The sequence below is a fragment of the Rhinolophus hipposideros genome (genome assembly GCF_964194185.1).
Source record: "Rhinolophus hipposideros genome assembly, chromosome: 6".
NCBI classification, from domain to species: domain Eukaryota; kingdom Metazoa; phylum Chordata; class Mammalia; order Chiroptera; family Rhinolophidae; genus Rhinolophus; species Rhinolophus hipposideros.
Window position 1 is genome coordinate 60546273 of NC_138052.1, and position 25806 is coordinate 60572078.

Consider the following 25806-nt stretch of genomic DNA (forward strand, 5'->3'; position numbering starts at 1 on the left):
GAGAGATGCTCAAAGACTTCTGATTCTGAGCCCCACCTGATTCTGATACATGGCCCAGACACTGTGTCTCTTTTCACTCTCTGGTTGCAATTTTAATAGCCACAGAATGCTTTCAACTGGTGCCAAGTTTATGTATGAGCTTTCACATGGACTCCTAAGCACAATCTCCAATTTCTGAATGTGATCTTAAAAGTTTAGGTAGGACCTTACATTTATCCTGGTAACTTTCAGCTTTTTAGGTTGTTTCTAACTGCCCATATGTTTGTGGTTTCTCATTATGTTTTCACTATTTTCCCAGCTATTCAATTTTGTGGGCATATTTCTTATATGATTGTTTAAATGTGAATAATGTGTTGACAGGGTAGAGTCCAGAAAAGAGTTCTGTAGAAGTCTAAAAAGGAATTCCCTTCATAGTGACATAACCTGTGGGGAGGGTTGTCAACAGGTGCCTAACCTGTCCTGTGACTGTCACCAGAGACCTGCCCAATACTCTGCTTAGTTTTAGACTATTTTAGCCCACCTCTGACACATTGCTGTGGTGATAATGGTTTACCATCAGACACCGAGGCTGATGATTCCTAGCATTATTTTATAGTTTGAATTTGGCATGGAGTTAAATATCATATGAAAGTTTTCATGTGATATGTACTCAAAAGCCCACTTCAAAGCATATTTTAAAACAGATTAGGAAAATTATGACTTTTTTGGAATTAAATGTCTTACACATTTTGAATCTCAGTGTTTCAACACACCTATTAGTAAACTGCAAAACAAGTATAATTTCTTTAAAAGTATAGTGCTAATATACAGTCTACTTCTATTGTTACCAAGGTAATATTTTTCTGGCAGCAATTTTTAAAAAAAATGTGATTCTTACCCAAAAAGCTGGGAACCTTGGTAGGCTGGGGAGTCAAGGAGTCATTATTCACAGGATCAAGCTGGGTTCTCTGATCATCCACCTGGAAACCATTCACTGGAAAATATATAGCCAATAAAAAAAAAAAAATGAGACATTGTCACAAGCTCATAATTATATACAAAAGCAATGCACAGCAATTTTGTTAAGAAAAGTAGACTTCTAGGAATACTAATGTTATATTAGTGAACAGTGAATCTTAATCATATATGAGTAACTTTGTGATTCTTAGTCAAAGAAAGTATAACAGTTAATGTTTAAGTTACTACTTTAATAAATTTTATGGTCAGATAAAACTGACTGATTTTAGGTAGTGGGATCCAAAGAACCATTTACCTTCAAATTGTGACAAACTTAAGAACTTCAGCAGTCTTAGTCTTGTGCCTAAATTATACTACAGTATTCTCAGGAAGGGAAATTAAATAATGGAACCTAAAAAAATACAAGGTCAGTTCTATGGAAATAATTTTCACTATAGTTAGATTTCTTAAATGTCTGTGCTTTATTTTTTTAAAGAAAATAACAGTGATTAATTTCTATCACATTTAATAAATATAAATCTATCTTTATTTGTATGGTTAAAACAAAATCTGGGTAAACTTGAACATCCTATAAGGTACCCTTTTAAAAAAAATGCCTATTAATGAACTACAATGAGATGAGAAATTAACTTACATGTATCCTCACAGGTGTTCTGGCACTCTTCCAATGATTCAAAGTTGTTTAGATTACCAAGGCATCCGCCGTACTTGAAATGTTCACACTGCCTTGACTGATTGCTATAAAAGTACCTGGTAATATAACCTCGACAGATTCCAGCATCTTCTTCCAAAAAGCAGAAATCTGGCTTTTCTAGCAATTATAAAAATGTCAGAAAGCAATATTCTTTTTGTGTGAATAATTTCATTATTTTTTATTAAATATATAAATAGCTGGTTATACTAAAGTTATTTAAGGAGTAAACATAAAATGTTAAAAATAATAGGTAAAAATGTAACTTTATCCACAACTGTACAATATTAAAATTACCTATTATAACATTCAGAATAAGGAAGATGCAACTATCACACACTGTTGCTATGGAATTTGAAGTTCTAAATTTCTCAGAGTAAATTAGTAGGACGTTAACTATCAACTATTCATGATTTGTGATAATAGAAAATATTGGGTTATTTTTACCCTCAGTTTGGAAGTAGAACATATTTTGGCAAAAATTTGGTTTAATCATTTTTATTAACCTTATGTGTGGTGACATTTAACAGAGATCTACAGATATTTCATACCTTTTAGGTATGGGGACTCATGAGGGAAAAAGTGTAATGTGTTGCTTCAATAAAAATGAATTCAATAAACAGAAAAAAAAAAAAAACTAGAGAAGAAGCTTTGAAGGTTATGGAAGATTTTCATTGCTACTTTTAGAAGTTCCTGAATTCTTAAGCCAGAATTAATTTCTGTATTAGGTATGATATCTTCTACCACTGTGTTTCTTATTTTTCTTCTTCCAGTCTTTGGAATGACTCCAACAGTGCAAAGGCAGAAAGGAAATACATGTTCAGGAATTGGAGAGGCTTTCGAAAAAATCTAATACCCATTCTTTGTTAGTGTTCCAAAGTAGGATAAACACACAGCTGTCACAGAAGTTGTGCCACTGTGATCCAGATTACAAGCTTCGTCTACATGCATACTATGTAAATAAGAGAATCGAACTTATTTTTAAATTATTATGATCTTAAGACATATGGAGCTTGGGTTTTTTTAGGGAAAAACTTCAATTTCCGCATTTTTTTCCTCTGCAACTGTAGCACCATAGTGGTGAGACTGAACTGTAGTATCTTTTTACATCTGAAAGCAATTGGCTCTTCTGTTAGGAAACAATGCTCATGAGTGTTTTACTATAAAAACAGTGTGTATTTAATAATGTTAATGATTTCTGAAACACTTGCCAATCTGTAGAAAAACCAATCTCCTATGAAAAAAATTGTTATTAAATTATTTTAATATAGTGTATTTTAATATAGTGTAAACTGTCAAATATCTATAACTTCTCTAAGTACCAATTTGAAAGTTATTTTACTATTTATTGCCTATTGTGTCTCAAATGAATGTTACTATTATTCCCATAGTAACAATTTGGAATTTAGCTTAATATCTGGGACAAGAAAAAAAATAATTCTTTAATTTGTATAATTTTTTTATATGAAAAAGAAAAAATACCTTCAATTACTATCGTTTTGATTTTCTTTGGTCTTAGTATGAAATTTTAAATAATCTTAACTGGTATAAGAATTCTATGTTCAACAAAAAGGAGTAGGCAAAAATATTGCATATAAACAGCAGAAAACAGTAACAAATTATGCTGAAAAGTATAATTAAGAACTTCCACATCTGGAAGTTGCTATTATTTATATGAGACCCTGTTCTAGGACATAAATTTATTTTAGAACAAAGTTGAACACTTGTAAAATATTTCTGCTTAGGCCTACAGTTTAAACTACTTATTATTACAAATCAAGAAATTCATGTCTCATATCCCTCAGATAAATAAAGTAACATTCATATTGAATCTGCATACACAATCTTTGTTCTAAATTGATGCTCAGTTAAAACTGAGTAACATAGAATACATACGTTAAGCTATATACCAATTTCCACAAGCATATGATTTTTCACTGTTAACTTTTGTTTGAGGCTGCATAATTGACAATTGTCTTAAACTAAATTTTCTTTCAAAAAACTCATCCCCCGTGTTCCTCAGATAAAGTAACACTCATAGTGAATCTGTATACAAACACTAAATCATATTGAGAAGAGTAATCGTTTATTGTTATATATCTCTACTCCTTTTGCTTATGCTTGTTGACTTAAGACATAGATCCATTCAGTGTGATATTGGATGAAATTTGCTAAAGCCCCACAATGCTGAGATGATCAAAGGATTAGAGATCAGAGAACTAAAGTAAGACTAGCACCATCTAAGTCACTATTTGGGAGATGTTAAAATAGCATGTGTGTGTCTCTGGATTGTTACTGATCTAATACTAAATACCACGCTGCATTAGAGTGACTGAATACAAGTATAGTGTTTGAAGCCTTCCCTACCACGTATTATGCATGTTATTTCTAATTTTTCATTATATCTTCTGAAACAGAACACCATTTCCAAGATCACGTAGACTTATGATGAATTCTGTATCAGAGAATGCTAAGAATTGAATTTGCAAGTGCCGTACGTAAATTGTACTAATGAGCACAAAAATGAATGTTCACCTTTTTTCAATGTTGTCTTTTCCTTTACAGTCTTCGGAAAATCTGCAAGGAAAAAAAATGTGTATCAATTACCACAATTTATAAAAGAATGTTATGAATTTCTATTTGACCCACTAGCGTAATGTATTATCATTAAAATTATTCTTATACAAAATGTCAATAAGTAAATTTATTTTCTCTAAATATTATATTATTTATGTTATTACAACCATGCAGCCATCTTATTTTAGCATATCTCAAAAACTGTTAAAAGTTCTAACACATTTACAAAAATAAGAATTCATGGTGTACTAAGTTATTCAAAATATTTGTGATTAAATAGTTATTTATAAAATAATGTGAAATATGAAAGTAACTCAAATAGCTTGCTTTGCATATAAAAACAGGTAACTTCTATAGAGGATTGAGAATGGGGGTGGAAAGAATCAGAATTATCTCCTTTCCTGTTTCTCTTCCCCTAACTCATTGTTTCAACCTAATTAAAAGTTTCATTATTACTTGCAAGTACAGAGGAGAAATAAAGCAAAAGGTATCTGAGGCATATTTTTGGGTTTAACCTCGTAGATTTAATGGAATTACTCCACTCAAGAACTAGAATGTTACTTTGGCCCATTATATTTCAAGTATGGGTTCTCAGTTTTAATTTAAATGATAGATACTGAAATTCAAGTTGATATAATATGCAAAGTTTTAATATTTTCATATAAACATTAGCAAAGCTGAGTGATACTTATTTTTTGTGTAATAATTTGTTTTATAAATAAAAGCTTTGGTCAAGGCAACTTAGAATTAGTTGTATGGCCAGAGTGACAGAAAGGAAAAGAGAGAGTTGGGGCTGGGTGGGAAATGGGGAGGTGCGGCGCGGGGGGGGGGGGGGGGGGGAGGTGGAGGTCAAGAGTGTGAGAGAGAGAGAGAGAGAGAGAAAGAAATGTGTTGGGTTATATGGATGTTTCAGCCAATGATCAATCAGGTTATTCTTCAGAGAGTAAACCATCTATGAGTCATAAGATAATGGGGCCTGTCTCCTTTTTACCATGTTTTATTCAATAGTCTTTTTGAAAAGACTAATTTTTTCTAATTGTATTTTAAATATTAAGGAAACCTGATGTGCTTTTTTTAGCATTGTAAATAACCAAACTCAATTGATGTTTTATAATTAAATAGTAGATTATCATAAAAGCTTACATTAAAATATTTTAATATAAAACAAATATGTTGCAGTTTTAATTTATGAGAGCAATGAAATAATATATACATATAATCAGTATATAAAACTAGAGTGCTAAATAGTCATTTTCAGTTTTACCTACTGACAACAGCCATAGGATGGGAACATAGAAATGTTTGATTTCAATGTTCATGCAGTATTAAAAGAGATAATTATTTTGTTTGTTTCTGGTTTCATTCCAAGTAGGAGTAACTCAGCTGGTATACATGTGAATTAACTCAAATAATGTGTTTTAGCACGTTGGAATTTTAGATGTATGTGTATTACCAATGATTACCTTTGAGGATTCTGAAAATAACAAACATGGACACCTCATTTAACTGAATTTTATGCCAATTACAGTCCGGAAAAATATATATACAGAAGATTTACAGCAAATTATTAAAATTATCATATTTCCCTAGATTTATACAGAACATAATATTTATTGATGTCTCAAAGAATAATGATGATACATTTTAGTAATTTCTATTTTAGTAATTCCTTGTACTTCAACTTACTGAATTCACATATTACATATTTCATTATGAATATTTAAACGCAATTAGTATACAACAAATTAATGCATAATTATCTGATACATTTTAGTAATTATAATTTCCTCCCCATTCTTTCTTCATTTTTTTCTCTTTTGTTGGAGAAGGGGAGGGTAAAATCTGAAAGCTAACTTTCAATGTTTTTATTATTGAAATCAGCCTAGAAAATAATCTAAGTAGGTGGGAAATTGATTCTATGGGAAGAAGACTTTTGTTACTAACTAAGTCTTCATAATTCCAAACAAATAAAACACAAAATGACAAAACTAAAAATAAAGAGAGTAGACAAGTTATTTACATGTTCTTTAATTCTTTGTGGAGGAAATTCCTGTGTGAAGCTCTATGAAAAGTCACAAGTCACAATTAGCCCAACTAATAAAAGAGTAATTAATAGAAAAGGCATACTTTCTAGATCCTTTAAAGATATTTCAGAAATTGATGCTCCATGAATTTATATGTGATGTTTTTAACCTTGCTGTAGAGGCTGATTGGCTAGAAAGCCAAGTGGGAGTTTGATATTTTTCATCTAATTCTTTAATTTCCCGTACTACTTTATGCCTATTTTTCATAAAATAACAATAAAAGATCATGTTGTTGGTTAGGCTACAGGGAAAAAAGCCACTAAACCAAAAGACAAACATTTTGAAAGCCGTATATCTGGAAGTCATTTTACAAACTTATTCTTTAACTTATTAATCTTGTTACCGTGCCTTTGTTATTATATAGGTAAATACACCAAAAAAATTATAAGTATTTGGAAACAATTAATAAAACAAGTTTACATACAAAAGAGCAGTTGACACACATGCACACACACACACACACACACACACTCACGCACACACATGGTCTGGCAATTAAATTCACGAATATGTTGCACTGATGTTACTAACCTTTTTGATATCAGAAAGATTATTCATTATGAATTTGTACCAACTGGACAAACAGTTAACCAAGTTTACTATTTGGAAGTGCTAAAAAGGCTGCATGAAAAAGTTAGACGACCTGAACTTTTCGCCAACAATTCATGGATCTGGCATCACAACAATGTACCAGCTCACATGGTGTTGACTATAAGGGAGTTTTTAGCCAGTAAATAAATAACTGTATTGGAACACCCTCCCTATTCACCTGATCTGGCCCCCAATGACTCTTTCTTTACCCGGAGATAAAGGAAATATTGAAAGGAAGACATTTTGATGACATTCAGGACATCAAGGATAATATGATGACAGCTCTGATGGCCATTCCAGAAAAAGTTCCAAAATTGCTTTGAAGGGTGGACTAGGTGCTGGCGTTGGTGTGTAGCTTCCCAAGGGGAGTACTTCAAAGTTGACCATAGTGATATTCAGCATTGAGGTATGTACAAGTTTCTAGGATGAGTTTGTGAACTTAATTGTCCAGCCTCGTATACTTAGACATGGAGGATTATTTTGTCTTTTTGATTAATTGGCCTTCATTCTTATAAAATATTTTTCCTTTCTCTAGCTAGTATTTTTTTGTCCTATAGTCTACTTTTCCAACCATTCTTATTATTAGTGATGCATGGTATACTTTTTTTCATCCCTTCACATTTAACATCTTTGTATATTTATTTTAAAAATGTCTTTCCTGTAGACAACATGTAGTTAGTTCTTGATTTGTTTTTTGTAGTAAGTCTAATACCTGGCTTTTTTTTTTAATACCTGACTTTTAATTGGAGTGATTACACCATTAAATTTGAATGTAATTATTACAGGTCAGTATAACTCTGTAGCTATTTGTTTTCTGGTTTTCATCTACTCGTCCCTGTTTCCTCTTTCTCTGTCTTATTTAAATATCTTAACGAGAATTTTATCTTCATTATTGGTGTATTTGCTATATCTTTTATTTTTCTCTTTCCTAGTGGGTGTTCTGGGCTTATAATATGCTTCTTTAATTCATGACAACCTATCTTCAAGTAATTTTTACCATTTTCACCCATAGTATCTAGAACTTTGCACAGCAATCTTGTATTCCCCCCCTTTTCCTATATGCTTTAGTTTTAAGTGCTTTAATATTACTTCCAGTGCAGGTCTGTTACCAATAAATTTTGTCAGATATTGTTGATCTGAAAATGTGTTTATCTCCATTTTAAGGGTATTTTTAATAGATCTGGATTATTAATTGACTGTTTATTTCTTCCTTCAGTTCTTTAAATAAGATATTCCATTTTCTTCTTGTGAATTATTTCTTGATGAGAAGTTTGTGATTCTTTTGATCTTTGTTCCCTTACACCTAATGTATCTTTTTCCTAGATCTTTAAGATTTACTTTTTATCCCTGATTTTCAGCAATTTGATCATTATATTCATTTGTGTAGTTTTCATATTTGTGTGTGTGTGTGTTTATTCTTTTTTGAATTTGTCAAGGCTCTTGGTTCTACAAATTACAGTTTTCATCAAATATGGATGAGTTTTGCAGTTATTTTTTCACGTATTTCTTATACCCCTACCCCCAAATACCAATTACACATTTTGATTGATCATAGGTTACTGGGATATATTCTTTTTTGTTTGTTTGCTTTTTTAGTCTTTTCTTTTTCCCCCCACAATGCTTCATTTTGAAGTTTCTGTTGCTCTGTCTGTAAGTTTACTGATCTTTCTACTGTAATGTATGCTCTGTTCTTAAGTACGTCTGGTGAATTTCTTATGTATTGTATTTTTCAGGGTTATAATTTCCATTTACTTCTCTTTCATATATTCGAATTTTTTATTAATATGTTCGTTTTTCCTTTTAATCCTTTAGCATTTTCATAGCAGCTATTTAAAAGTTCTTGTATACTAATTTCATCACCTCTCTCATTTATATGTCTGTTTGAAGTGAGTAATTTTTCTCCTAGTTATGAATCACAATTTACTTATGCTTTGAATGTTTAGTATTTTGAGGGGATTGTGAATATTTTTAAATGTCATGCTGTTGGCTGTGGATTTTATTGTCTTCCTTTGAAGAATGATGAAGTGTCTTTGGGCAGGTAGTGAAGATACTTGTGGATCAGCTGGATCTTGTAAGGTTTGAAGCTTTATTAAGGCAAATCTAAAGTAAATGTTTAGGTCTAATTTAGTCCTACTACTAAATTAAATGCTAACTATCTCTCAGTTGTGTGAGAGCTCTGGGAATTGTTTCAGTTACAAATCTCTGATAATTACTTTCTCAGACTCATAGAATTTCACCAGATGCGTGCAGTTTTATTATTCAGTGACAAACTCAAAGAGATTGCTATCCAGCTTTTCTTAATTCTCTCCTACATAAGTCCATTCTCTCCCACATGTTGTTCCTGAAACTTCAGGTACTTCAGCCTCCTTATCTCGTATTTCCAGGTCATCCACCAGGGAGACCCCTATGCTGTGCTTTGGTTTTTCTCTCTTAACTGTTGTCCAGAAGCGCTAGCATGCAGAAAGTTCGGGAGATTACAGAGCTTACCTCACGTGTTTCCCTTCTCTCAGAGATCAAAATTCTGCATTGCCTTTTGGTCAATGTCTGAAAACAGTTGATTCATGTATTTTGTCCAGTTTTATAGTTATTTATATTGGGAGAGAGAGTTCAGTTCAGTTATTCCTTGTTGAAGATGGAGTTCTATCTTTAGGAGATTAAAAAAAAAAATAGCCTAGCCATATTTTTTTTCTCCACGCCAGCTATATTCTTAACAGCAGCTTATTATATAAAATACTCAGATATTCAAACAATGAATATCAAGTGGTTTTTGGAGAGGTAATGAGAAGATGAGGACATGAGACTTATATTTATATGCTAGGCAGTAATGATGGTTTAGAAGATATTATAAGTAGGGCAGTCACTGAACAACAAAAGAAAGGTTAACTATTGCACAATGTTGAAATAAAAGATTTGTAAATTATTAAAAAACAACAACAAGACAGTTATGTATTTCAGGGAAGAGACAAGTTGATCAAAATAAGTAGGCTGCTGTGTGGGAAAGATTACAAAGATTGAGGCGCTCAGTCCTCTAGCCAAGGTACTGAACCTGAGTGATATTCAACTCAGCACAAAAGGATACTTGGCCCAGTAATGGAAAGAGAATGCCTTATAGAAATCGGTGATGAATTGAAACTGACCAGGCATCACAAAAACTAAAAGCATCACAGAAGACCACTGAAATGCCTAATCCGTGTTAGGAACATTTGTAGCACATGTATGGGGAGGATATAGGTAAATAAGTGCTCTGAGGTCAAAGAAATACACTCACATCGATTCTTTTCTGTCAGATGTGGAGCGTACCACGAAGAACCTCACAGAATCACAGAGGAGAGGACTTCTCTCTTTTCCCACATTGAGATTTCCCCACAGGTCTAGAGCATCATGATGCCAAGGCTGTTTTGTGAAAGCTGCTTCAGAAATCATTATCAGAGTGAGAATGAAGGCTGCCTGCTTTTCAATAAAACGAGACACCTAGTGTGACTAACTGAGAATACCACCTCTATAGTACTACAGTTCATTTCAACTAGCTCAAAATACATGCTATGCTAAGGGGAAATTTGGGGGTAGAAACTGGGGAAACAAAGACAACTCGGGTTCTTCCATTCGTCAAGGAGCTCACAATTCAGAAGAATAAAACTGAAATAAAAAGCCTTCAAAATTGTGACCTGTAATTATTTGGAATTTATTTCAGTGAGAAGAGATAAAACTACCTACACTATAGCAATATGTAAAATTTTCACAAAACGTTGTCTTAATAGGATTAAAGCAGAATAAAGTGTTCAAGAAAGTTTAATAACAATATAATATGATGTACTTTTAAACCTTATAACTTAGTAACAATATGAAAAGGAAATTTGGGTTCGGTGAAGTTTACATGGATCAGCATATTTCTTTTCTACAGTGTTCCAAGATTCGAAAGAGAATGATTTTACATACACACACACACACACATAGTATATATATGTATATATAACGTATATATATATACACACTGTATATATAACGTATATATATATACACTGCATATATATAGTGTATATATACAGTGTGTATAGATAGTGTATATATACACAGTGTGCATATATATGTATATACTATATATACTATATATGCGTGTGTGTGTATATATATGTATATATACACACACTATATATATTTCTGCTGCTCTCTGATGCAGCTCAGAATTTTCTAATCAGTAGCTAGTGAGAGCCTCAAGGTGGATTCTCAGATTCATTATCTTGACGGGATAACTATGTGGTCGCTGTATTGATAAAGTCTAAGTCAATGTGACTAACGATATCTTTCCTGTCACCTCATAACTGCTGAGTTACACTTACTGCACTGCAGATTTAAAACCTGCTTAAAGGTTTTTCTTACATCTTTATTATGGAGAAGAGCATAGGACAATAAATGGGGCTTATTATATTTCATAATAACTGATATAGAAAAGTAAAATAACGCTAGTTGAACATGAATGCTGAAAATGTGAAAAAATGTGAAAGAAATATTCCTTGAAATGTTAAAATGATTTGTACTTATTTTTTTCTAAAATTATCAAATTTATGATTAGATGTAATAGCTTTAAAGGTACCTATGAGATAAGTGTCCCCAGAAACCTACCTCTTATACATTTTTCTTTGCACTCTTCCAGACTTTCAAATCGATTCTGATTTCCTTCACATCCCCCGTATATAAATTCTTCACACTGTTGAGTGTGAACATTGAAAAAAAATCTCTTCAGCATTGCTTTACATGGGCCATCATCTGCTTTAAAAGCACAAAATGCATGTACAAGTTTCAGTGGTGGCAACTCAGCATCTGCAAAATAAAAATAAAAGATATAACATATAATTCTTCATCAACATAGTAATAATGTTCTTTATTTCCTTTTTAATGCATCCTCACTTGAAGATAAAGTACAATAAATAAAAAATAAACCAGGCTGATATAAGAAACCATAAGAAGTTATTCAAAGCTATCAAAAAGGTAGATAAAGTTTATAAACTCACCAAATGAGACGTCTTATCAACTACTAAACAATAATAATTGATTATTAATCAACTATTAAAGGGAAATGTAGAATAATTGTTCTAGATTCTTGTTAATAGATATTTCTTAAACTTGTACCTGTTGACTGTTATGGAACTGAGTAGTAGTTGTAAGGTAACCGATCTGTTGACATTATAAATAGGTAGAGAGCTCTTTTCTTTTTCAATTTAGCAGTTTTTAAGGGCAGATGTTAAAGGACAGTTCTTTGAGTTCCCCTCCCTAATGCACAATTGTGTCACTTGTTACACATAAAATAACTCATTAAAGGTAATAGTGCATTCATATCCATTTATTATATATCACGCTATACTAAAGCATTCCCTAATTATAAACATTTAGGAGTTTGATCAATCTATTTATCTATCTCATGGTATTTTTCTAAATATTCAGTCACTTATTTTAGTCACAGAAGAATTTCCTATCATGTACATACAGAAATTTGATTTTTATCAAGTTTAATAATAGAGGCCTAATTTTAAATAAATTACATTGAAATAAATTACATAATCTGCCAGTAAGGTAGACTCTGAAAATTGTGATTCTTACAACAAAAATGAAAATGACCAAAAAATACCATATGATACTGCTTGAGCATTGTCTATGTCTTTTGGTATTCACTACAATCCTTCATGGGGGATATTGAAACCTTAAAATGCCTTAAACCAATTTGCCCTTTAGGGGGCAGCAGCATTCTATTCAATTAAAACTGGTAAATATAAATATCTTCAAAAAAAGTTTTTTAATGTACTATAAAATAATTTAATTTGAAAAAAGAAACATGAACGGATGTCACTTTAATATTTTTACATAAAACATTTTTAAAACATGAAATAAAATATACGTTTGAGTATATAATCACCTAGAAGGAAAATCAATTTTAAATTTCCTATAGCTTCAAAACTTCCATGTATTTTTTGAAAGTAAAGAAATATGTATTATAAAAGGTGGATTAGAAAATTTTATCAAGCCTCGTTTGACCTTCATAATGTGTTATCCTAATGATCTATTGAATTAATATCAAGTATTAGCCATATTTCAGTAATGTTAAAACTCTTTGTAACACAATAGTTGAAGTGTTATTTTTAATTTTGTTTATGAGTCATAAAGTGATAAGTAGGCCTTCAATCTTGGAATGGTTAAAAATATGGCTATCTATACATAAATTGGTATTATTATGCTGACATATTATCATGTCATTGTTTTGGTTTCTTTCATAACTGAATTGACTATCTTTTTAATTGAAATAAATTGAGCCAACAGAAATTAAAAAACAGCAAACTTTCCAACTTAAAATTTGATAAGGCAGAACAAAATATAACAGATGTATTGTAATACATGTATCTTTACCTACAGAAGACAGCAGAGCATCAAGACTGAGTTGCCATACATGTTCAGGAAAAGTATTTCTTATAAATCAATAATTTATATTATATTCTTTTTCACTGATAATCCCTCTACTTTTTACTCTAAGTATACTTGATAGTCCTTGCCATCATGCCAAATCTCTTATCTTACATTTTCTGTATTAAGGATATACTCACCCCAAGTTCCCTTTGCTATTTATTAGTTATGCCACCAGGTGGTAGCAGTGCACCACAAAAAATGAAAGAGTACACCATAGTTATGGTTGTACTAGTAATAACAGCTAACGTTTAGTGAGTAATTACTATACTTCAAACATTTTGTAACATTATCATTTAATTATCACAACAACCGTCTGAATTAGGATTTACTATCTCCATTTTGCAAATTATAAAACAGCATTTCATAAATTAATCAGTAATGACTTAATTCACACCATCAGTAATGACTTTAGAATTGACGCCTCGTTGTTTTACAGCGTATATCTCACACATTCTTAATAACTGAGTGATATTGTCACAGATATGTGTGCCTGAGATTTCTAAATTGGCACTTAGGTGAAGCACATAGACTTAAAAATATAATTTCCACTCAAAAATTTTTTTTTCTAAAATTTACTTGATAAAAACTAACAGTTTTCAATGAAGAGAGTGGGTGATGATTTTCCACCAATTTCCCAAGGAAAACACTGTCAATTAACTCTATTTTATTAACTACTAATTGTTCATCTTTACCATTCACATATTCATGCATTTCTTCCATGATTCCTGAATTTTGTACAGTGAGCTTGGGACCCACACGTGAACAGCATCTCTCAGGTGTGGGAGTGATCAGGTGGGCCCTACTGCACACAGTGCCATGCCATTCCACCCAAAAGGGATGGAAGTCTGTCTTGTTTTCATTTCTTACTTTGGGTAAACCTTTTGGAAAGTCAGCAATTGGGTGTTGAACATGCAGCAGGCACTGCTGTCACAGCAAGGATGGTAGTATATTAGGTGGCAGCCGTCCCCCCTCTTATATAAATATTCAAGGACCTCAGGTTGCTGTGCACATGTCTAATGAGACATTTAAGGTTGTCTGAGGGGATGGGGATAATTTTCCTGTTTTAAAGGAAGTGTTTACCATGACAAGGTATGATCTAAAGCCATGAAACTGGAAAACATACAGGGGAATGTAACAGGGATTTAATGTGGTGCAGCCACATGAATAGGAGTATAGTTTACATTTAACCATTTTTGCAATCGATTTCTTGTATTTTATGTCTTATAGTCTGAAGACTACAGTCTCACTCTCCCCTGCCCCTGTGCTGAGATATTGGATGGAAGACTCATGATAATATTTGGGGACATGTTATGTCCTTGCCTACTAGAATCCTCTTTCTCCTGGAACTTATTAGGGAACCTAGAGCTTTCCGGCAACTTACTACCTACGAGTCTCCATGTTGCTTCACTATCTGACTAAAAGGTTGGATTTCTCTGGAAGGGAGGAACACAGACATGTACTCTTTGTCTTTTCTGTGTCAGAAAATACATCAGATGCGTCAGATGTTGATACAACAACCATACGAACATAGTTGCTTACATTACTTACCTATAGATGAGGACACTGACAATCAGCATGTTTACATAACACATCTGATTTCGCAAAGCTACTGTGTGGCAAACCACACATGCAAGCTTAGATCTGGCCTATTCTACATCATAGAAAAGATACTTGCCTTTCTCTAAATGCTCCCTGCTAATCTCTCTCCCAGTCCAAAGGAACTTTTTCAAAAAGTTTATCACCACTATTTTTATTGTTATCATTTTGTCTTTTCAAGAAGTTTATTCTATTTCATCCTCCCTTCAGGTTGGACTGATTCTTATGAGGTCTATCGACTTGTGAGAGAAGCAATAAAATCTTGTATATTTTTCTATAAAATGATAGTATATTATTTCAATGAAATGGTGTAATTCTATAAAATGATGGCATGGCTTTGGCCTAATGTGATAAACGGTATCTCCAAAATTGAATTGATATGGTATGATGGTATGTTAAGATTAATTAAAAATGAAGCAAAGCCAAAACTGGGTAAGACTTCACAGCTCAGTTAGCTAAGTGGTCTTCACATCTAGCTTTAAAATCCATTTTTTTTTTTCTTATTCAGCTTGGTTTAGTCTGGATTTATCCAGAGATTTTTAACTCTGGCTTAGTTAGTGATAGGTTAATTCTGTTTTCTTGGCTGTCTGTGGCAGCAGCAACAATTTCAGGAACCTCCTGGTTAACTGGCATGCATTTTCTTAGCCTAATTGAGGGAGAGTGGACTGGGTGAATTTGGGAACACTTGTACCCTTTCTCCTTCCAATACTCAAAATGGGGTTGCATGCTTTTTTCCCTGTTGGAACTTAATTTATTCTCTACCTCCCTTTCCTACCCACCCTCCAGAATATTAGATCTTTAGCCCTTTTGATCAGTGAACCAAATGAAGAATTGGAGCTTAACTCATAATGCCCAAATATCTTTATAAGGCACATTCTGGTTTTTACTTTATTAAATAATGTTTCATCTTAAAAAATGTTGTAACTATATATTTTTTGATGACATATAACAACAAGCCTTTATTTTTCACTATAGGTAGGATATGACTCTAGCTGGATTCGCTTCTTGTCCACTCGTTAGTTGGGCCTCATACAAGCTGGGCGGGCATGGGTGGCTCGGCTTCCGGCTGTGGGTGCCGTTGGGGCAGACCTTCAGATCTGCTCAAAGTGTCTCATTTTTGTCTGCAGGCTGAAGTGATGTAGCATGTACCACTTGGTCACTTCCCATGCCCAGCTCTTAGATGGCCAAGCTTAGATGAGTCCCCTTCCTCTTTGCATCAATAGCAGCACCTTAGGCACACCACTGTCACTTCATTTACTACATTCTACTGAAATAACTACGTTATACTGAACTACACTTCAGTCTCCCATGTGCAAGTGAGATTCTTGAAAACCCAGAGTCAGTCATCACTACTTCTTTAGCACTTTTTCAGACACATACGATGCATTTTTTCAGTCTTTATCAAAGGGACGTATACTGATCAAAATCACTTTAAAGAGCTATTAATGATATGAAATAAGAATGTGTTTATGGAAATCTATGGTACCTTAGAAACATACATACAAATAGAAGCTATCACTGTGTGCATATCCTCCACTATTACCAATGACTTGATGTTTCAATAATTTACTAATTTTCCACAAATTATTACTTTTAAGAAAGAAAGAAATCTGTAATAATAATCACTGTACAGTCTTCTACCTGTTCTATTGTTTTATTGTTAATATTTTATTTTTGGACACAGAGCTTTATGGGATTAGAACTGGTTTCTATTACCCAGATCTCTTGGTGTCCCGCTTGACTAGATTTTCACATTGGACTTGTCTGGAAAGTTCTTTTTTTGGTAATAAGGGCAAAAAAGAGAGAATAGCTGAAACCTCAGATGTCTGTGGTTTCTTTTTCCTTCTCACACTTTTCCCAGCCAAAGGGTGGCATTGAGGTTCATAGAGAGTTTTTTCTATACCTAGGGCTTCTCAAAATTTTTCAGAGTTCTTCAGTGTTTAATATTTATAGCCGGGAAAAAAAAGAAAGAGAGAGTAAAGTCTTCCTTGCTAATGTGACTCCTTTGGACTAAGAGGTTTTTTTTTGTTGTTGTTGTTGTTGTTGTTGTTGTTGTTTGTTTGTTTTACATGTCACATTATATGTAAGACATTACCTAAGAAAAATGTCACCTTAATAAAAACCAATCTTCCTACACAGTGTAGAAAACTACATTAAATTTTTGGATTAAAATTGACAGCTTTGAATAGCTTAAAAAGATGAATGCTTCTAACATTTTACCTGTAATGTTTATATGATCTTCATCTTCCTCAGGAACTGCATTCAGGGGGACAGAAGCACAACTAAGCAGCAGACATAGAGACGCCCCCAAAATCTGTTCTTTCTTCATTGTATAAACCATCTCTAAAATACAAAACCCAGACATAGTTAATAAATAGTGTTAATGTGGAATTTTCTATAGACTAGTAGGCATCATATGCATGCCTCCAAATGTAAATTTGTATGACCTTTAATAGATGTTCTCATTCCATAAATTCTGCTCACACATTCAATGGCACACATATTCAGTGAATATATCTAACAATATTCAAATCCACAGGTCATATTCCAACCTTGAAAATACAAATTAAAATGGCAATAATTTAGAGACAAGTGTAATTGATCAACCTGCCTAAGTATGTATTAAGACCCATTTTTGTGGGCGATTCTATTTGCCACATCTTTCTCATAGCTATTCTTTTTACTATGTCACTGCTAGTTATATTTTATTTTTTCTTGCATTTTTCTATTATTTCATTAATGCAATTTTCAATTCCTGATTTGTCTTTCTCTTTGCTCTGGACCTTCTTTTAAAAAAGAAACATCTGTTCCAAATTTTCATTTGTTTCCTTTTAAATATATTTCTGTTTTCATAACCAATTTCCTAACCAGGTTTACTATGAAATAGCAAACAGAACTGCTGAAAAAAAGAAATGTCTAAATGTACAGCTAGTCCTTTACCCCAGTTCTTCCACCCTCAAGTTAGAGAGTTATCTGATTCAAAAGAGTCTCACAGAAAAGTGACGTTAAGTGATAATCCAACACTTTTACAGTCTAAGGGAAACAGATTTCAGAAGGAGAGTGATATTTCCTGTTTCAAAATGATTTAAAGATCCATAGCAAAAATAATGGAAAAGCACATTTAAGCTTTTTTTTTTAAAAGGCCATTTTTCCTTTGGATTCAAAAGTGGAAGGAAATGTGTAACATTCATATTGCTTCATGGGAAGAGGAAAAGAAAGGAACATGTGCACACTGGCATTCAGCCACTAATGCCATTGCAGTCAGGAAGGAAAGAGAAACCTTATCAGTAAACATTCACAGAGTGGGAACAGGTATTTCACCAAAAATAAGTCAGAGAATTCTTTGTTTATGGACCTACAGCAATGCACACCATTAAGGTGTTGATAACCTTATAATAAATAATAAAGTAATAAATGCCATTTTGCTTCAAGCGTCATTAAATCGCTAATGAAATGTATAACCTATTTTTTTGCAACAGTTTGGAAATATTAATGCATATTTAATATTTTGCAGCAGTATTTTAAATACCTTCTGAACCATATCATAACCTACTTGAATCCACAAATATATGTATGCGTGTGTTTATACACACACACATGCGAGGTCTGACGATTAAGTTCACGAACTTGTTGCAATGATGCTGATAACCTTTTTTGATATCAGAGGGATTATTCACAATGAATTTGTACCAACTGAACAAACAGTTAAGCAAGTTTACTATTTGGAAGTGCTGAAATGACTGAATGAAGAAGTTGACATGAACTTTTTACCAACAATTCATGGCTCTTGCATCACGACAATGCACAAGCTCACACGGCACTGTCTGTGAGGGTGTTTTTAGCCAGTAAACAAGTAACTGTATTGGAACACCCTCCCTACTCACCTGATCTAGACCCTAATGACCTCTTTCTTTACCCAAAGATAAAGAAAATGTTGAAAGGAAGACATTTAGATGGCATTCAGGAAATCGAGGGTAATATGACAAGAGCTTTGATAGCCATTCCAGAAAAAGAATTCCAAAATTGCTTTGAAGTGTAGACTAGGCGCTGGCATCAGTACATAGCTTCCCAAGGGGAGTACTTCAAAGGTGACCATAGTGATATTCAGCAGTGAGGTATGGAGCACTTTTTCTAGGATGAGTTCGAGAACTTAATTGTCCAACTTCATATATATATATATATGTGTATATATATATATATATAATATTTTACACATATAACACAATATATTTATATAATATTATTTGTAAATTAAAATATATATTTATATACTATTATGTATAATATAATATATATTATATATGTATAGTATTATTCAGCGATAAAAAAGAATGAAACGTTGACATTTGTGACAACATCGATAGACCTTGAGGACGTTATGCTAAATGAAATAAGTCAGATAGACAAAGACAAATTCCATCTAATATCACTTATATATAGAATCAGAAAAGTAATCAAGTTCATAGATATAGAGAATTGACAGGTGGTTGCCAGAGGACGGGCGTTGGCGGTAGGCAAAATGAGTGAAGGGGATATAAATTTATTTTTTTAAATATACATTTAGTGGAACTTATGGATAGGTAGAGGTTAGGAAGAATTTGGAATACAGTTTATAGACAAAACAAAACAAAAAGATTAATTTCATCTAGAAAATTCTGTAGTTTTGAGCCTGGAGCTGGGGTTAGGAAAAGTATTTGTCAGTTAGGAGAGTTGTTTTTCTCTAATTTGTATTTGGAAGAGTTAATGATCTGAAAATGTTGAGATAATTGTGAAACCAAGAAAGAGGAAGGCATAACAGAGGCAAATCACCTATTCACACAGTTCCGTAGGACTCACTATGCTCACAATGATGATTACTCACATTTATATACTTTTGCCTGTTTTTCATGTTTCAAAGTAGCTAATTTCCTTTTCTAGTAAGACGGGTGTTTTGGTCTGTGTAAATGGTAATGAAAGATGGAAATAACGAAAATCGGCCAATCATAGGCCCCCAGAACTTAAAATGAAGGTAGCCTCTTATATGCATGACAAGCATTTTTAAGGAATTTACTTTAAAAAATTATTTGCTGTTTCATCATTTGTTTATAATATTAATATTCTCAGGAGAATATGTGAAGAAGAAGTGGTCTGTATGAATCTAGAAAGTCAGGAACCGTAAATGGAAAGGGGATCCAACCAAGTTCATTGGAGCTAGACATATTTTGGTAATTTGACTTTGGTGACTGGAAGAGAACAACTGAATGGCAATGGATATTGATGTGGATGAGAACTTGTAGCAGAATTTAAAGAGCAAAAAGCTCGGAGAATGGAGGAGACAAATAGGCAAGAACTATAGCACTAGGTTTCTAGTACATCACTTTGGATAAGGCATGGTAAAACTAGTAAACAGTTATTGATCTATTCTATCATTAGTTTTGGAATACATTCTCATTACTTTTTCATCTTTAAATTAAGCTGGAAAAATCACATACTGTGTTAATGTATATACAGAGTGTGTCCAAAAATGTCTACACATTTTAAGGAAGGAAAACTGTTATTAAAATTTTAATACTCAATATATACCAATAACAAAAGATGAATACAAGTCATGTTTGACTTATGCAATTGTGGTTACCATCAGCATCCAGACACTTCTGATTACGGCGAACTACTGCTTGAGTATATAAGTATACATCTTGAGTATACTTGTATACATTTTTTTGGCACCCCCGATATTATCAGTATGGTGCTTATATAATTTAAACTTCCTAGTTCAGATTTTCTTTATCACATGTGTTTGAATCTTTTCTTTTTTAAAGTTTTACTATTAATCTCTAAGCAAAATGAGTATTTTCCCATCTTTAAAAGAAAGAAATGTCATTTTGGATGCTTCATTTATGGTGTACCAATGAAAGACAGAAGAGACAAAATCAGACTTCCAGAAAAATTGGGGAAAAAGTAACTTGAAGAATAATTCAAATTTTCTGCTCAGCAGTGACTAATATTACTCTTTTGGTGTTTATTACTTCCATCTACTCAATTTGGTTCATCCCCAGGGTGCCTACCCTTCTGCCCACTAAAAACTAGAGCTTATTTTTATCTTTCACCTATGTGCTTTCTTGGCTGTTTCTCATTCTGGGTGAGTTTGCAGCACACTAATACCAAGGATAATGAATGAAGAAAGGAAATATTCAAATAAAACTGTGGTGGGAGGATGGAGACAAAAAAAAACCTATAGGGATTCTAGTAGTTTTCTATTTTTATTTTATGTTTTGAAGTTTACTTTTTATAAATAGCATTTTCACATGAAAATTTCCAAATATTCATAATGACTAGGGTTTGGAAATAGATTTTTGTTAAAAATATTTGTTACTAGACTTCCAACCATTGTTCCTGGATGGAGAGTTACTGAACTTGCATAATTTCAGTGAGAGGTTTGAGAGCCCAATTTTTTTTAGAAAAAGAATATTTTCTGAATAAATATACTGTGGGAATGCAAATGTTTGGGCAGTTTCCCAAGAGAAGTCAAAGGCTGTGTAACTGCAAGTTTGCCACATACCAAATTCTAACAAGTCAGTACGGAGCTTTCTGTATCTCTTTATTCATTTCTCCCCTGGGTACCACATTCCTGGGACATGCAGTCATCACTCTAAGCATTATTTTGGCAATAGGAATATATATCTAGAATATAACATTAACATTAAGATCAAATATCATGACTTTATAGTATATACACCACATTTATTTTAAGAAATTATATAGCACTTGCAAAGATTTATCATTATAAAACATCATTTTTTGTAATGACATTATTTTTAGAAGTGGTTACTTATCTATTAGGTTACTGTGTCTTGACAATAATGCTGCATAGCCAATCAGGCAGGTAAATTGAATTGATGTTAGAGATACATAGTTTTTATTCCAACATTATATAATTAGATGCCTACTAAGTGACAGGCAGGAAGACATCCTGAACTTTCCCAAAGCATCCTTAAAATAAAGAATATTTATGGACTAGAGATCAAATCCAATTCAGGAAAATATAATTAAATATATTAATTACTTATGTCTTTCCATATTTATTTCTTTGAAATAGTACCTTTATTGTGACTTAAAGAAGATGATTAGTCAATATCACCAAAGGAACTACAGGATAAAAATTGGTTTCTCTGGTTGGCTAATCCTACAAGTACAACTCATTAACTAATATAACTTTAATATGATCATTATAATTTTTTTTAATTAATTAATTTATTTATTAGTTTCAGGTGTACAAAACAAGGTAATACTTAGACGTTCATCATTTATATCCCTCATACTGTGAACCCCCCTCCCCCCATCCACTATCCCTTCGACCTCACACTGAACCATCACATTATATATATAAAATTATAGTTGGCATTCATTAATGTTTAGCTTCTGGTGTACAATGCCATGATCTGGTATCCACAGTATCCCTGAGGTGGTCTCCCAAATAGGACGCATGTCCATCGGATACCCAACAAAATCTTTACAACATTATAGAATACCTTCCCCAAATTAATTTTCAAAAACCCCTGAGGCCATCTTGTGGTTACCAGCTGCTTCCAAATCCCTTCACCTTTCCCCTTATCCCCAACCCCCTCCCACACACCCATCTAACCACTCTCGTTTTTTCTCTGCGTCCCCAAAACTGTCTCTGATTAGTTCATTCACATAGTCTTTTCTTTAGATTCCATATATAAGTGAGATCATATGGTACTTGTCTTTCTCTTTCTGACTTATTTCACTTAACATAATGTTCTCTAGATCCATCCATGTTGCTGCAAATGATAAGATTTCTTTCTTCTTTATGGCTGTGTAATACTCCATTGTATAAATGTACCACAGCTTCTTAATCCAGTCATCTACCGATGGGCATTTCGGTTGTTTCCATATCTTGGCTATTGTGTAAAGTGCTGCAATAAACATAGGAGTGCATACAGATTTTTGAATTGGAGTTTTGGATTTCTCCGGGTAGATGCCTAGGAGTGGAATTACTGGATCATAGGGTAGTTCCATTTTCAGATTCCTGAGATACCTCCATACTGTTTTCCATAGTGGCTGCACTAATCTGCAGTCCCACCAACAGTGCACTAACGTTCCCTTTTCTCCACATCCGCGCCAGCATTTGTTGTTTGTTGATTTATTGATAATAGCCATTTTGACTGGAGTGAGGTGGTATCTCATTGTGGTTTTTATTTGCATTTCTCTGATGGTTAGTGAGGTTGAGCATTTCTTCATATGTCTTCTTGCCTTCTGTATGTCCTTTTTAGAGAAATGTCTCCCCAAGTCCTCTGCCCATTTTTTAATTGGGTTGTTTGTTTTTTTGGAGTTGAGTTGAGTAAGTTTTTTATAGATTTGTGATATTAATCCCTTATCAGATATATCATTGGCAAATATCTTTTCCCATACAGTTGGATCCCTTTTTGTTTTATTGATGGTTTCCTTTGCTGTGAAAAAACTTTTTAGTTTGATGTAATCCCACATGTTTATTTTTTCTCTTACTTCGCTCGCTCGAGGGGATATATCAGTGAAAATCTTACTCTGGGTAATGTCCATGAAGTTTCTTCCTATATTTTCTTCTAGGTATTTTATGGTTTCAGATCTTACATTTAAGTCTTTAAGCCATTTTGAATTTGTTTTTATATATGGTGTAAGGAGGTGGTCCAGCTTCATTTTCTTGCATGTGTCTGTCCAGGTTTCCCAACACCACTTATTGAACAGACTGTCTTTACCCCATCGTACATTCTTGCTTCCATTGTCGTAGATTAGATGGGCATATAGGCATGGATTTATGTCTGGACTCTCTATTCTGTTCCATTGATCTATGTATCTATTTTTATGCCAGTACCATGTTGTTTTGATTACTGTAGCCTTGTAGTATAGTTTGAAATCAGGTATCGTTATACCTCCCACTTTGTTCTTATTTCTCAAGATTGCTGAGGCTATCCGGGGTCTTTTATGGTCCCATATAAATTTTAGGATTATATGTTCTATTTCTGTGAAAAACGTCGTTGGTAGTTTGATAGGAATTGCGTTGAATATGTATATTGCCTTAGGCAGTATGGACATTTTAACTATATTAATTCTTCCTATCCATGAACATGGAATGTGTTTCCATCTATTTATGTCTTCTTTCATTTCTTTCTTCAGTGTTGTATAATTTTCTGAGTACAGATCCTTTACATCTTTGGTTAGATTTATTCCCAGATATTTTATAGTCTTTGGAGCAATTGTAAATGGAATTGTTTTTTTAATTTCTCCTTCTGCTATTTTATCATTGGTATATACAAATGCAACTGATTTCCGAATATTAATTTTATATCCTGCTACTTTACTAAATTCATCTATCAGTTCTAATAGTTTCTTGGTGGAGTCTTTAGGGTTCTCTATATATAGTATCATATCATCTGCATATAATGATAATTTTACTTCCTCCTTACCAATTTGGATGCCTTTTATTTCTTTCTCTTGTCTGATTGCTGTGGCTAGAACTTCCAGTACTATGTTGAATAGAAGTGGAGAAAGTGGGCAACCTTGTCTTGTTCCTGATCTTAGGGGGAATGGTTTTAGCTTTTCCCCATTGAGTATGATGTTAGCTGTGGGTTTGTCATATATGGCCTTTATTATGTTAAGATATGATCCCTCTATTCCCACTTTCTTAAGGGTTTTTATCATAAAAGGTTGCTGTATTTTATCAAATGCTTTTTCTGCATCTATTGATATGATCATTATAATTTTTGATTCAGTGAGTTGCCTAAAAGTTTTCTATTCCTGGCTTAAACTCTATATACTTCATTAGTGATTATATTTATTACCACTTAAATATTTCTACATCACTCTTTCTATATATATGGGAAGTTAGTTTTTGGCCCAAGCCTTAGCTAACCACATTAGAGAAGGGCATACATTATAAGCATTAGAAAATCTGGGGTGAAACTGTTGTCCATGTCTATGAGTTTTTGTTTCTTTGATTGTTTTTCTTGTTCCTTTGTTGTTTTCAGTTTTATATCCCATGTATCAGTGAAATCATATGGTTCTTTACTTTTTCTATCTGACTTATTTCGCTTAGCATAACAATCTCAAGATCCATCCCTGTTGTCTCAAATGGCACTAACCATTGTCACACCAATAAACTTTAAAAAGAAGAAAAAAAAATCTGGGGCTTTGCCCCTTACACCTGGGTTTATGACACAGAAGTTTACCCATCAGTTAAAGCTTGAATAAACAGATTGAAACAAGCCTACATAAGGGCATATCTTTAAAAGAGGTACTTGAAAATCTAAGTATTTCTTTTCTCTCAAACATTAGAGGAAACAGAAACCACATATATACGCATTAAAAAACAAAAACCTTGGCTAAGGACCAAAGTTAAAAAGAGCAAATTCCTATTTTATTAAAACCCCATTTCAAACATGTCATTATAGCCAGCTCTTGAATTATATGAATTTAATTTTCATATTGTAGGGTTAAGTCTTTGTTTAGATATTCTCTCTAGATACCTGCTTTTAAGGCATTTTTTTAAAACCATGAGGTGGTTAAATTACAGCTTGTAATTCTAATAATAATAAATCATAACGCAAATAGAAGTTTCCATTAATGAAACTCCATTATTATTTTTTTCTCATTTGTATCTTACACTCACCCTAAGATAATGTTGTTATCCTCATTTTCTACTTCCATGTTCTATTTCTTGCTGTATAGTTAAGCCTGAGGCAGGACTGGCCATAGATTCCTACAGGAAATGTAGAAATCACCTATATAAGGACACACAGGTCTCCCAAATTAAGTATTTTTCTTGATTTTTTTGTTGTTGTCTCCTAAGAGAGGACATCTGTTCTGAGAAAATAATTGTTT

General features: G+C 32.9%; 1 protein-coding gene across 2 annotated transcripts in view; it reads right to left on the bottom strand.

Moving 5' to 3' along the window:
- Positions 1-25806, bottom strand: part of TFPI (tissue factor pathway inhibitor) — a 62069-nt gene that overhangs the window by 16297 nt on the left and 19966 nt on the right. For both annotated transcript variants that reach the window (XM_081051307.1, XM_081051308.1), the window contains exons 2-6: positions 17170-17292; positions 11521-11718; positions 4184-4225; positions 1592-1768; positions 878-973 (exon numbers count right to left, since the gene is read on the bottom strand). In XM_081051307.1, coding sequence (XP_080907433.1) covers positions 878-973; positions 1592-1768; positions 4184-4225; positions 11521-11718; positions 17170-17290 — 634 coding nt within the window. In that variant the 5' untranslated portion in view covers positions 17291-17292. The remainder of the gene's footprint in view (positions 1-877; positions 974-1591; positions 1769-4183; positions 4226-11520; positions 11719-17169; positions 17293-25806) is intronic.